Below are 12829 nucleotides of genomic sequence, written 5' to 3' on the forward strand. Positions count from 1 at the left end.
ATGTATATGCAGGTCAGAGCAAAACTTGCTGGAGCTGTTTCTATCCTTCTATTGTGTGGGTCTCAGGAATTAAACCCAGGTCCTCACACTTAGGGGCAATCACCTTTACCTAGTGAGCCATCCTACAGGTCCTCATGTAGGTTTCAATGGCTAACAATAGTTTCAATGGGTTAAATAGCTAAAGAGGTTCAAACAGAAGATGAGAAGGAACACACAGAGTGAAAACATGGCAGGGAAATGAATAGTCCTCAAGTTGCTCAGTGTATGCAGCCAAATGATCATGGAAGTTATTACAAAGAAACACTTGACAGGATTGGCTTACCAAACATCATTACACAGAAATACATAACATCATTGGTTTATCAAAGGGAATTCTGGAAATCAAAGTAAGTTAAAAGGACAATATGAGGGCAAATCTAGACCACTAGACACTGTAGAGACTGGGAAGAGAGAACAACTTCCCACTGTCAGGCAACCTACAGAGGTAGAAGAAGCAGGGCTTTTTTTATAGACAGCTTATGAATAAGTTTGTTATATGTATGCCGTAGCTGACACCAGACAGTGGAAATTGTTAAATGTCTAAAATCATTTACACATTGTTACCCAGGTATTCTTTTACAAAACTTTAATTTCCTAAGATTTATAATAGCTTATGAAAAAAAGCTCCCTAATGAGATAATTAGCAGTTTGTTCTGTGCTACCTCTAACCTGTTTGTCAGTGAAGGAAATCCAAACAACACGAAAAAAATAGAAAGAAAAGGAAGAAGAGACTAGTAGGCAGTTCATTAAAAACAAAACAAAAACCTACATGCCTATAAATAACAATGATACTTTATTTAACAGATAATAACTTCTCGTAGAGACATGTGGAAAAAAGAATGATCAGAAGTATTTTGCAAACTAAATACTTTGTCAGGTCGACCCCAGGAAGCCACAGGGTACCTAACGCCTCATTTATAATCTATTATAAGATTTCAGGTAAAACTTGTGATTTTTTTTCAACACTTAGAGTTGACTGTATATTTTTTTTATGTAAAGACAATAGCGAGTAAAAACAAAACAAAACAAAAATCAGAAAAAAGATGGATAGCAGGTTCAAAGGCCTGTTTTCCAAAGTGTGAAATTTTCCTTAAAGAAATTTTAAAGCACCCCTTGAGGTTTGACCACATAGATATCTAGGTCAAATCTGTCATTTATCTGCCACTTTCAGATGATGAAACAACCACAGAACAATTCTGCACACTGACGAGTGGGAATCAGGGTGCGTTAGATTTCTTAGCAGGGCCTCAGATATCAGGGCCGTGTGGATGACACTGTTTCTGTAATATGATGAGGAAGTCCTCATGGAGGCATCACTGGGCAATGCTGAGGAACATAGAACCAGAAAATGGAACTTCTGCATATCACCTCCTGATGCCCAGCCATACACTTAGAGGCACTTGGAGACATTCATTATTCAAATGTTCAATTCACACAGCTGCTAAACTGCACAGCTGACCAGAGCATTAGCTGTGATCTGTAAGCAAGTGTCTTTTCAGAGGGGCCCAGGTAAAAACTGTGCCCTTTTAAGAAACAACCAGAGCCCCCCTTCCCCACCCAGAGCTCCCAGGGACTAAACCACCAACCAAAGAGTACACTTGGAGTGACCCATGACTCCAGCCGCATATGTAGCAGATGACTTTGTCGGGTATCAGTGGGAGGAGAGGCCCTTGGCCCCGTGAAGGTTCAATGCCCCAGTGTAGGGGAATGCCAGGATGAGGCAGAAGTGGGTGGGTGAAAGAGCACCCTCATAGAAGCAGGGGGAGAGGGGATGGGATAGGGGGGTTCTGGAGGGGCAACCAGGAAAGGGGATAACATTTGAAAAGTAAATAAAATATCCAATTTTTAAGAAAAAAAAAGAAGAAGAAAGGAAACAGCTCCCAAATGGTGGGATGCTGTGGCAAGATGAAATCAGTCACCTGGGCACAAGCGACTGAAATGTCTCAAGAGACATGCAACTGGAATGTGTTTTAAGGAGTGGTGCTCAGTTAAAAGGTTTCTAGGAAATCACATGATTATAAACGTTTATTTAACAATAATTTTTGTTGCAGAAACGTCAGAAGTGACACTAGGCTCACTACAGTGCAAGTATGATGGGCTCTGAGATGATGGAGAGAAAATCCAGTCTGCTTGGACACATAGCAGAAATCCCTCCTTAAATTGGAATACCGAAAATCTGCACCAACACAATGACAAGACAAGAAAGCCCTCCCACTCCTAAATACACTTTCTCTGCACTCCAGTAAAAGCAATAAGAAGACCAGACATTGTGGGACAGTAGCGGTTAGTTTCTCCCAGGTCACTCTGGTTATGAACCTAATCCTGAACCGCGGAAGCCATTTTCTTTTTTTTTTTAATATTTTTTTATTACGTATTTTCCTCAATTACATTTCCAATGCTATCCCAAAAGTCCCATTTTCATAAGTTTTTGTTTCTGTCATTGCTTCTGACTACTTGGTTCTTTGTTCATTTTAATTTTTCTTCAAACAGAGAGTCAGGGTTTCTATTCCTGCACAAACTTCATGACCAAGAAGCAATTGGGGAGGAAAGGGTTTATTTGGCTTACACTTCTACATTGCTGTTGATCACCAAAGGAAGTCAGGACTAGAACTCAAGCAGGTCAGGAAGCAGGAGCTGATGCAGAGGCCATGGAGGGATGTTACTTACTGGCTTGCTTCCCCTGGCTTGCTCAGCCTGCTCTCTTATAGAACCAAGACTATCAGCCCAGAGATGGCACCACCCACAAGGGGCTTTTCCCTGCTTGATCACTAATTGAGAAATGCCTTGCAGTTGGGTCTCGTTGAGGCATTTCCCCAACTGAAAATCCTTTCTCTGTGATAACTCGAGCCTGTGTCAAGTTGACATAAAACTAGCCAATACAGAGAGTATACACTTACAGTTAAGTAGACAGGGAGGTGGGAAGAATCTTGGAAGAGTTGAAAAAGAGGCAAAAGACAATAATCATATATTATATGAAAAATACAATAAAAGAATAAACCAATAACAAAAATGCTATCCTCGGGACTCGGGACACAGAATTCCCTATGGTATCATGGACACATATGTGATACACCATGAAGGTAAGATATGTAAACAAACTAGAAATAGCTGTCAAGCAAGTAATGATTACTAACATTCATCCCACCACTTTGCAAGCCAAGAGGATGTTGGTTTAAACCAATGTGTTACTCTATCTAGGTCACTGTATAAATGAATCTAACCTGAAGCCTTCTACAGTTCTCACAAGGGTTGCAAGAGATTGTTACAGCCTGTGCTATTTTCTGTCTGTAAGTATATAAACTCTTTTGCCTTCCAGGAGTAGACACATCTCTTTTCAAACCAAAAACAAACAAGCCACAAATATAATGCATTAACAATTTCTGAGAAATCAATGTTGAATTGGAATATATAAGTAAAAAATATGGTTGTCTTAAAATTAAAACTTTAAATATAAAATATAATTAGGATGAAAACCATCTTATTTTAATTAACTAAAGGATGGTACATTTATCAGTTTCACCTGTTCACTGAGGAAATTACCAAACAGACGGCAAAAAGGTAATATAATAATTACCTATGTAACTTTGAAATTTAACACTTGATAACACTATCACTCAGTATCTGAGAGGGATTCAGTCCAGAAACTCATCAGACACCAGGACCCACAAATGCTCAAGCCCTTAACTATGATATTGTACATCCATATAACCTACACATATCCTAATGAATGCTTAATCACCTCCAGATTACTTATAATATATTATATATGGTCATGCTATGTAAACGGTTGCTTTAATGTCTAATTTAAAGAGTAAGAAAAAAAAGATGTATGGGTTCAGTACAGGTGGGGCTTTTACATATTTCTGATGGCTTCATCCACACTAACATACAAGCTAGGATACAGAGGACTCATCATGCCACTGTATAAAATACAGAATTTATTATATTTAACTAGCCATGAATACAAACACATGTATATATTGGCAAATAAAATGTATACACAGGTAATACTATTTTTTACTGCTTTCAGTTATAATAACACAATCCCCACAAATATTTCAGCCTATATCTCCTAAAAAGAAGGACATTTTCAAAGCTTAAGAAGACATTCCCAGAACTCTGTCCAACTCAGCTACTCTCACCAACATGCAGGACGTTCAGTAGGCTCTAACCACACAGCATCATCTCTCCCATCTCCCTTGCACAAAGCTCATTCCCAACATAACCAGAAAACACTATATGTTTTGTGGCAAATGGCCAAAACTTTCTCATGTAAGCTTCTTTCATATTCTTTCTATAAATAATTCTTATTCTCCAACATTTCTTCATGTACAAACCTCTTTTCTTCCAAACTCATAGCAGTAGAATCCCATTCAAACCCTTCTCACTCCCAGAGAATGAGGCAAACCCCTACTTGCTTTTCAATTTTTCTATTTATGGTGGGGTTTGTATACATCCCTTGGTGCTCTGAGGGATGAAGGAAATTTTGTATTCATCTTTACATAGCTCACAGACTCTCCTATAGTTTGTAGAAGATGCTCCAAAAATAACTATTAGATGTATACACTTGCTGGGCGGTGGTGGCCTTTAATCCCAGCACTTGGGAGGTAGAGGCAGGTGGATTTCTGAGTTCTGAGTTCGAGGCCAGCCTGGTCTACAAAGTGAGTTCCAGGACAGCTAAGGCTATACAGAAAAACCCTGTCTCAAAAAACCAAAAAAAAAAAAATTAAATTTAAAAAAGATTTATACACCAAAAATAAAAATTAGCCATACATTCTATGAAATTAAATCATGGAGAGTGATTATGTCATATTCCCTTGCTTTTCATGTTGATAATATATTTTCTACTCTTAAAAGTGTTCAACTATTCCCTTGTTTCCCACACACTTAGTGTATGTAAAATAATCTTTGATGCCAGTACTTACTCTGTCATTATTGTAGTATGAAATGCTAAGGCCATCAAATTTCACCCATCTCTTCTGAAACATGCGTTTTCTGTAAAATACATGAAAAGCATTATTTTACATTCCATGACATGAATTTAAATGTATCTGCAATGTCCTTATGTTGAGTACATTTCATTGTTCTCTTAGACAATAGAGGTAACAAGAGGCTGTAACAACTTTCAGGTCTACATTTCTCATTATTATACACAGTGAAAATGTGTATAATAGCACTTTCTGGTTAGATAATGTAGGTATCTGCAAAATAATATAATGTCGATAGTGCCTTCACATGCAGCTGTGAGGGTCCCTGCAGAACAAAATGAGGGCACCCCCTCCACCACTGAACCCACGGTCCACCAAGAAGATAATCCTTCACTGGGCGCACGACATGATGCTCTTATCCCTCATTAAGCTTAGGCTCAGATCTTATTTTACTTTGATCATTGGTGAGTGAACACTATGTTGCTAAGCTAATGTGGTCTTGTTAATTGAATTTATACATATCAATAATGTATTTCAAGTTAAAGATGTTGAAAAATCCTTGTCAAACTATGGAGTATTTATAATCTCTTTAAACAGCATACTGTTGAAATAGGATCATATAAAAGGCAAATGCAGTTTAAAATTCTGACACCAAATAAAATCAAGGGAAAAATAAGATAATCCCATTTTGATATTTAGACTTTTAAAAAGATCGTTTTGCTGAGTTTACAGTGGACTGCTGAAGGGGCTTTTGCGCACACATTTGGTTTCCGTTTTGTTTAAGTTGCTTCCCCAACTCCTCCCAACAAGCATGCATTCAACAGTCCCTAGTCTGAGAACCGTCTTCTCGATATATGTTCAGCCTGGGCTGATGCCACCGCGATAACCTCTGCTTTTAATAGATACCAAACACTAACTTCCTATTGAAAAAAGTAAAGCCAGTCACCACTAAGCATTTCTCTCTCCCTCTCTCTTGCAGTTTTAAAACACATTTAGAGAGTTAGTATCATTTCCTGTGGCTTTCGTGACAGTTAAAGATAGAAAAAGAATGTTCTGGCCCTGGGGGAGTTTTTTCTCACTGCTTTCCAGCCAAAGGTCTATTACTTGTATAAAATACAGAAAGATTCCCACACTAATCATTAACAAACATATGCATCCGTAGAGCCAACCAGCTCTAATGACAAAACAGGGAAAGAAATGAAGTTCCCTAGTGCGTACAACAATTCCACACACAAATATTAAATTAATGATAAAGGACACTCTGGGCCCTAACCTCATCTAACCACACTAGTCAACAGCCTCCTACCATCTGATCCCCCTCATCTGCTCCTTCCTCACCTCTCTTGGCTTCTCCTATCTCCTCTCCCAGCAATGCTTTCCATAGTCAGAGCTGACTTTTCACTTCCAACAATCCAAGGACTCCCACGTCCCCAGCACTGGCAGGTTGAAGGAAAGGCACTCTTCAGTAAGCACACACTCCTTGTTCCTTATATACCATATGCCCCTATCCACTCTCCACCCAGTGTTTTCTTCCCTCTCTCCAGTTCTTCCAAGGCAAACAAATGTGCTTCTTCCTCCAGGGTCCCAACAGCAACTAGGGAAAGCCAGAGGTCTGTGCAGAGCCACACTTCCCTTCCATTGAAACTGAACCTAAGAGCTTAATAAAACATGTAATTTTCAATTTTAAGATATAAAATAAGATCAATATCTACGGGGAGAATAGAGACCTTAAATCCATTCCTAATCCCCCCTTTCTTCCCTAACTAACTTTAAGTATTATCCCTAAGACACCTACATACAAATTCCTTCCCTGACAAACTAGTACACATCCAACCAGAGTTTTCCTGGAAAAATGCCTCTCGTTTTCCCTGTAACCGTTAATGCAATCTCTTTATATATTTGTTGACTTTCTTAATGCCAACATCCCACAATGCACCTTACTCTTTTACAGGGACAAAGTCCAAAAATGATTCATATTCTATTTATTATCAACTATGAACACTAAGACCCAAATAGGTTCTCATTCTCTCACTCCCTCCCCACCCCCCACGCACACAAAAGATGAATGAACAAGTAATATGACTAAGCTTAGTCCTTTTAAAACCTAACAGAAAGACAAGAAAGACAGAAAAAGAAAACATCCAACCGGGCTCATATCCAATCTTCTTTTAAAATAATAGTTGCAGAAGGGCTGGTAAATTTCTAAAAATTCAGAATTAAATCCACAGTCTAAAAGAGTAGCAAGTGAAAAGGGTCCAGAAATTATGTTAACACAGCATAATTCAGACCATTTAGTTAGCTATTTTATTATTTGTTTGTCTCTGTGGAGGTGTATACCATATGACTGCTCATGTGTGTGCATGTATGCATCCATATAATTGCATGCATGTGTGCATATGTGCATGTGTGTAGCCATATACTGTGTGCATGCATGGAAAAGCCAGGGGTCAACCCCAAGCAGTTATCTATAGCTCTCCACCTCCTTTCTTGAACCAAGGTCTCTCAGAGAGGCTGAATTTTGCTATCTGTGCTAGACTGTGAGCCATGGTGCTCATGGGCTCTTCCCATTTCCACCCTGAGATCTGGGATTATAGATGTGAGTAGCCATGCCCCATAGTCCCACATTAACATGGGTGCTAATGAGCACGTAACAGCCTAAATTCAAGCTCTTTAGCCTAAAGCCACTTCCCCCACCTGGCTCCACAAGTTCACACAGAATTCTGTCGAAACCCAGAAATGTCCAACTGTTTGCAAGACTGTCGATACTGCCATCTACTAAATTCAAGCTCAAAAAAGATGCCCTTGGGTTACACACACACAGACAAGAAAAAAAAAATACAGTTCCTAATTTTAAAGTCAGCTTAGGGTTCAATGTTGTGCTGAATTCACAGCTGAACTCCTCTGTACTGCAGGCCAGCCTTGCCTACCTGTGTGAGAGGCCAGAGGCATCATCCAAGAGCATGATGGAGAGAAATGTGGAGGGCAGCAGGGATGTTGGAAGGAGACGGACAGCTCAGTGCCCACTAGGCTAAGGGCTTTGCTTTGAGAAAAGACAAAGAACTCTAGTCTTGTAACAACCTTAAGGCAAGAAAGAATCTCCCAGAAAGTACAATCTTCTCAACTGTAGGTAGCTATTTCATGGTCTCATCAATTTTAAATCAGGGTTTTGTATTTTTTTTTTTTAAGATTGCTAAATATCTTTGAGACTACATGGAATTAACAGTTAAGTCCCAGCCTTAAGTAGCCCAGAGAAACGCCCTTCTAGATCAGAAGTGAGACATTTTGCTATATTCTTACTTCTGTCTTGCATTAAGTCTTTGTGGGTGCTTACTCTGTGGACAGTTCCTTCTGAGTTATACTACCTGTCTATCCCTAGAACCTTCCTCACCTCTTGGTTTTCCTGTAAGACATATTCAATACTTAGAAATTTCTACATGGTTCCTCCCCTGGCTCATATCAAGTTCTCAGCTTAAAATCCACTCTACAAGTGATATATATCACTCAATAAGTGATAGCATTTGGGAGGCTGAGACAGAATTATCAGTTGGAGGACAGCATAGTAATATACACCCCCTTTTGTTATTTTAATTTTATTTTAATTACTTTAAGTTTCTCTTAAAGTACTGTGACATCTGAAAGTACTTAAACATCTGTTTTTTGAATGCCATTTTACAGAGACTTGAGAGATGGCTCAGTGGGTAGTGTCTGGCATTTAAGAGTGAAACTGGGAGTCAGGTTCATAGCACCAACACAAATGACACATAGGTGTGGAAGCCTGTCTATATTCTCCTCCTTTGGGAAGTAAAGACAGGAAGATTCCCAGAGCAAGATGGATAGCCAGGATTGCTAAATCACAGATCTCTGGGTTCACTGGAGAAAGCCTGCATCAATATAAAAGATAGAAAGTAATCAAGGAAGATATACAGTGTCAGACTCTGGCCTCCTCTGGTATGCACACAAGCATGTATGTGTGCCTATACAAATATGTCCTGCACACAGGCATACCACACACACACATACATAAACAAAACTACACATTCAACAACCCAGTTTGCTTCAAGAGATTCTCAAATCAATAATAAGGAATTATGAAAGACAATGCCACTTTGGCCAGTTAAATTGGACATAATAATGCATTCCCAAGAAAAAATATTAAAGTTCCAGGCAGTAACACATATACTGCTTTGTTCCAGGAACTGTGCCAAGCCACCTATAAACATTAACACATTTAATCTCCAGACAACCAAAGGAGAAAAAAAATGGCATCCTTACCTTACAGATTCAGGCACATAACCACACATTAGTTATAACATCCCTCCCCATTCCACCACCAGTACAAACACTCTCTTCCAAATGACAGCATTCTTAACAAGCACCCAGAAGACGCTCCAGGACACCTGACAGCCAAACAGCTCAGGCATGCCTTTAGTTAGCAGTAAGTGATAGCATTTGACCTCCACACAGTTTATATGTAAGCTTAATCCTGCAAAACGTTTCAGAGTCCCTTCAGGAATAAAGGTACCACAGACAGGAGGTATATTAGCCTGGGTTTTAGCTTCTCTTACTTTTAGCATTCTGAAGGGACACATTTCTTTAAGAAGCTTTTTTTCAGAATAGATTTATAAGGTCTGTGAAGTATCACCAAACAGTTTTCTATAAAGTCTTCCCTTGAGCTCTGGCAGGGCAGGTGTTTTGAAGTTTCAACTGCTTTCATAAAAACTGCTTCAGTGCCTGTTGTCAGGTTTTGTCTCAAAATGTGTATTTTAGAAAGCTTTCTTTCATAACCATGTAAATACATGCAATTAAATCTCTATTTATGAAGGAGTCACACAGAGGCCCTCTTGTTTAAATCCATTCTTAAGGAAAGAACAGACTTTGGGATGTTTAATAGTAGTGGTAGTGGTCATAGTGGGTGTTTGTTTTCTTCTGTTGTGTTTTGACTTTGACACAGGGTCTTACCATGTAATGCTGTCTTTTTGGAGAACCACTATGTAGATCAGGCTGGCCTCCAACTCATGAAGATCCACCTGCCCCTGACTCTCAAGAGCTTGGACAAAAGACATGAGCCACTACACCCAGCTTTGTTTCAATATTTTTAAAGATTTAAAGATTGCATCTTTAAGCTTCAATAAAAAGAGTTTTAATCTAATAAGCTCTGCAATCACTAGCATTAACAGAGAGAGTGAGACAGAGCATATTCCCTTTAAGATACACAACTGGAATGACCCTAAGCCATCTTGTTACATGTAAGGCTTTTATTACTCATGGGATTTATACTCAGATTATATGTCACATTCATTCTAAATAACCTCAAGTGGAAAAAAGGGATCAACAGCATGCAGCTGAGGTTAAATGCCTTCTTTGAATAATCCTAAAAAAAAATTAAAAAAAAGGTACTGTCCATTCTTAACCACTGCTCTGACACAAACCAGGTTCAGTCTGTCTAGAACACTACAGTCTCTAGACACCTACATTTTTATTTACCTAATTACTCGTCTTAGCTTGCTATTCATGCCTCTATTCCCTCTCTAAAGTATGAGCCTTTTAAATGATGGAGTATTAAGAATGAAGTGATTTTGACATAAGTACATGCAAAATGATTCTCCAGAATTTCTATGAAATGTCAGCAGTTTTTCCAAAGTACATTTCCTCACTTTTAAGCAAATCCAAGCACTAGTTTCTAAGAGTATCTCACCAGATGCTTTGGGTAACAAAATAAACACAGACTTCTCTTTAGACTCCAGCCTCCATGTCTTTTACTTGTAAGTCGGAATGAAAAATCAAACTGTTTAGCAAAAAATTCTAAGAACTTAAGAATTTTAGAAGTAAAGGTGAAAGCACAAATTTTATTTATTAACAGTTTTATGGGTATATTATTTATATATATTATATTGTATATTATTATTTATATTTTATATATTTATATATTTTTATTTTATATATTTATATATTATTATTTATATATCATATTATATATTATATATTAAATATATTATATATTTATATGGTACAAAATTGAAGTTCTCATTCATGTATATATTTTGTTATGACTAATTCAAGGCAATTAGCCTATCTATCAGCTTAGACATTTATAATCTTATGATGAGCCAATCAACTCTACCTTTTTAAGCTTTATAATGGATCACTGCTGATTTAATTCACACTGCTGATACAGGGTGAACGAGCAGTGTATAGCAGAGCTTACTCTGATCTAAGTATAAATAACTCTGTACTGCTTGAAGAATCTGGACCCACCCCTCCACTCTCTTCCCCCGGTAACCACTATTCTATACTCAGCTTCTACAAGAACTATTTAGATGTCACATATATGTAACATTTCTATGGTTTGTCTTATTTCACTGCACACAGCATCTTCTAGTATACCTATGTTGTCACAAATCCCAGAATTTCATGCGAAGCCTGATTTTTATGTGTATGTACATGTGTGAGTAAAGGTCAGGTGTCTTCCTCGGTCTCATTCCATCTTATTTTTGAGACAGGATCTCTCACTGATCTATTGATTTGACTAGACTATCAGGCTAGAAATCCCATGCCCTTGGGTTCCAGGCACACACCAGCATCACAGATTTTTATGTAGATATTGGGATTGACCTCAGGTCTTCAATTTTGTGCAGTACACAGTATACCAATTGGAATTTCCCCTGCCCTATGAAACCTGAATTTTCATAAATGAGTAGCTATGAGACAGAGCATATGAACGTCTATGTTAAAAATTGGCATTACTTTCTGGAGTCATCCTTATAAAACCCTAGCATACACAATGGATGGAAGTTAGTGATCAATGATTAAGAGATCTGCCTGGTCTTCCAAACTACACAGGTTTGATTCCCAACACCTATATGGAGGCTAACAATTATGATTCGAGCTCTAGAGAGAAGATCCAATGGATATATAAGAAACACATAGACTACATAGGGTTCTGCTCTTTTTATGGTTTAAAGATTCTCAGAGGGTTGTAGTATCTTTGGTGGTAGGAAGAAGGTATACTATAACTCTAAAAGTGACTGTGAAAGTGAGGGCAACGGTCTGAGAATGGGAGCTATATAAAGATGCAATTTAAAATATAAACTTGAAGTAAAGGCAGGAGAATTAGGGGTTAAGATCATCTTTGCCTATTTAGTAAGTTCAAGTCGAACCTGGAACACATGAGACCCTATTTCAAATAAATAAATAGTAGCAGTTTCTTGTGAAATAAAAATTATTGATACTATACTACATAACTGAAAATTAATAGCTTTGATAGTCAGGAGTATGAAATTAAATTAGAGATATAATCTTTAGATAAGTAAATTAAAAGAATGATAGCAATTGTGTCTATGCTAGAGGAGAGGGCAGTGGTAAGAATAAACAGTTCTTCCTCAGCAGCAAACCAAAGATTAACTCTTTATGCAGAAAAGCCCAAGCACATGAGAGCACAGTTCTATTCATATACACACCAGAGGGGATAAAACATCAAAACAAACTATTGACAAGTTGCTGAGTAACGTTTGAGATGGTATAGATTTTTTTTTAAACACAACTGAGACATTACAGAAGGTACAAATGTTTGGAAAAATAATATTATCAATACATTCAAATATTATGCCTCTGTAAGTCAGTTTAAAATATAGTTCTAAATCCATGAATCAGCATGTTCAATACGTGCAAAGACCTGGGTTCAAGACAATTCAATAGACTTCTTCTTCAGTGCCAAGAAAATGCAAAACACCCATGGAAGGAGTGACAGAGACACAGCTTGGAGCTGAGACGAAAGGATAGAACATTTAGAGACTGCCATATCCAGGGTTCCATCCCACAATCAGCCTCCAAATGCTGACACCATTGCATACACTAGCAACATT

The 12829-nt window shown here is 38.0% G+C and overlaps 1 protein-coding gene across 4 annotated transcripts in view; it reads right to left on the minus strand.

The window, feature by feature from the left end:
* Positions 1–12829, minus strand: part of Arap2 (ArfGAP with RhoGAP domain, ankyrin repeat and PH domain 2) — a 164701-nt gene that overhangs the window by 108249 nt on the left and 43623 nt on the right. For all 4 annotated transcript variants that reach the window (XR_003836690.1, XM_021162421.2, XM_029477281.1 and 1 more), the window contains exon 7: positions 4965–5034. Coding sequence is in view for 3 of the 4 variants with exons in the window: in XM_021162421.2 (XP_021018080.1) it covers positions 4965–5034 (70 nt within the window). In the remaining variant the exon portion in view is untranslated. The remainder of the gene's footprint in view (positions 1–4964; positions 5035–12829) is intronic.

The sequence above is a fragment of the Mus caroli genome, chromosome 5 (genome assembly GCF_900094665.2).
Source record: "Mus caroli chromosome 5, CAROLI_EIJ_v1.1, whole genome shotgun sequence".
Classification (NCBI taxonomy): Eukaryota; Metazoa; Chordata; class Mammalia; order Rodentia; family Muridae; genus Mus; species Mus caroli.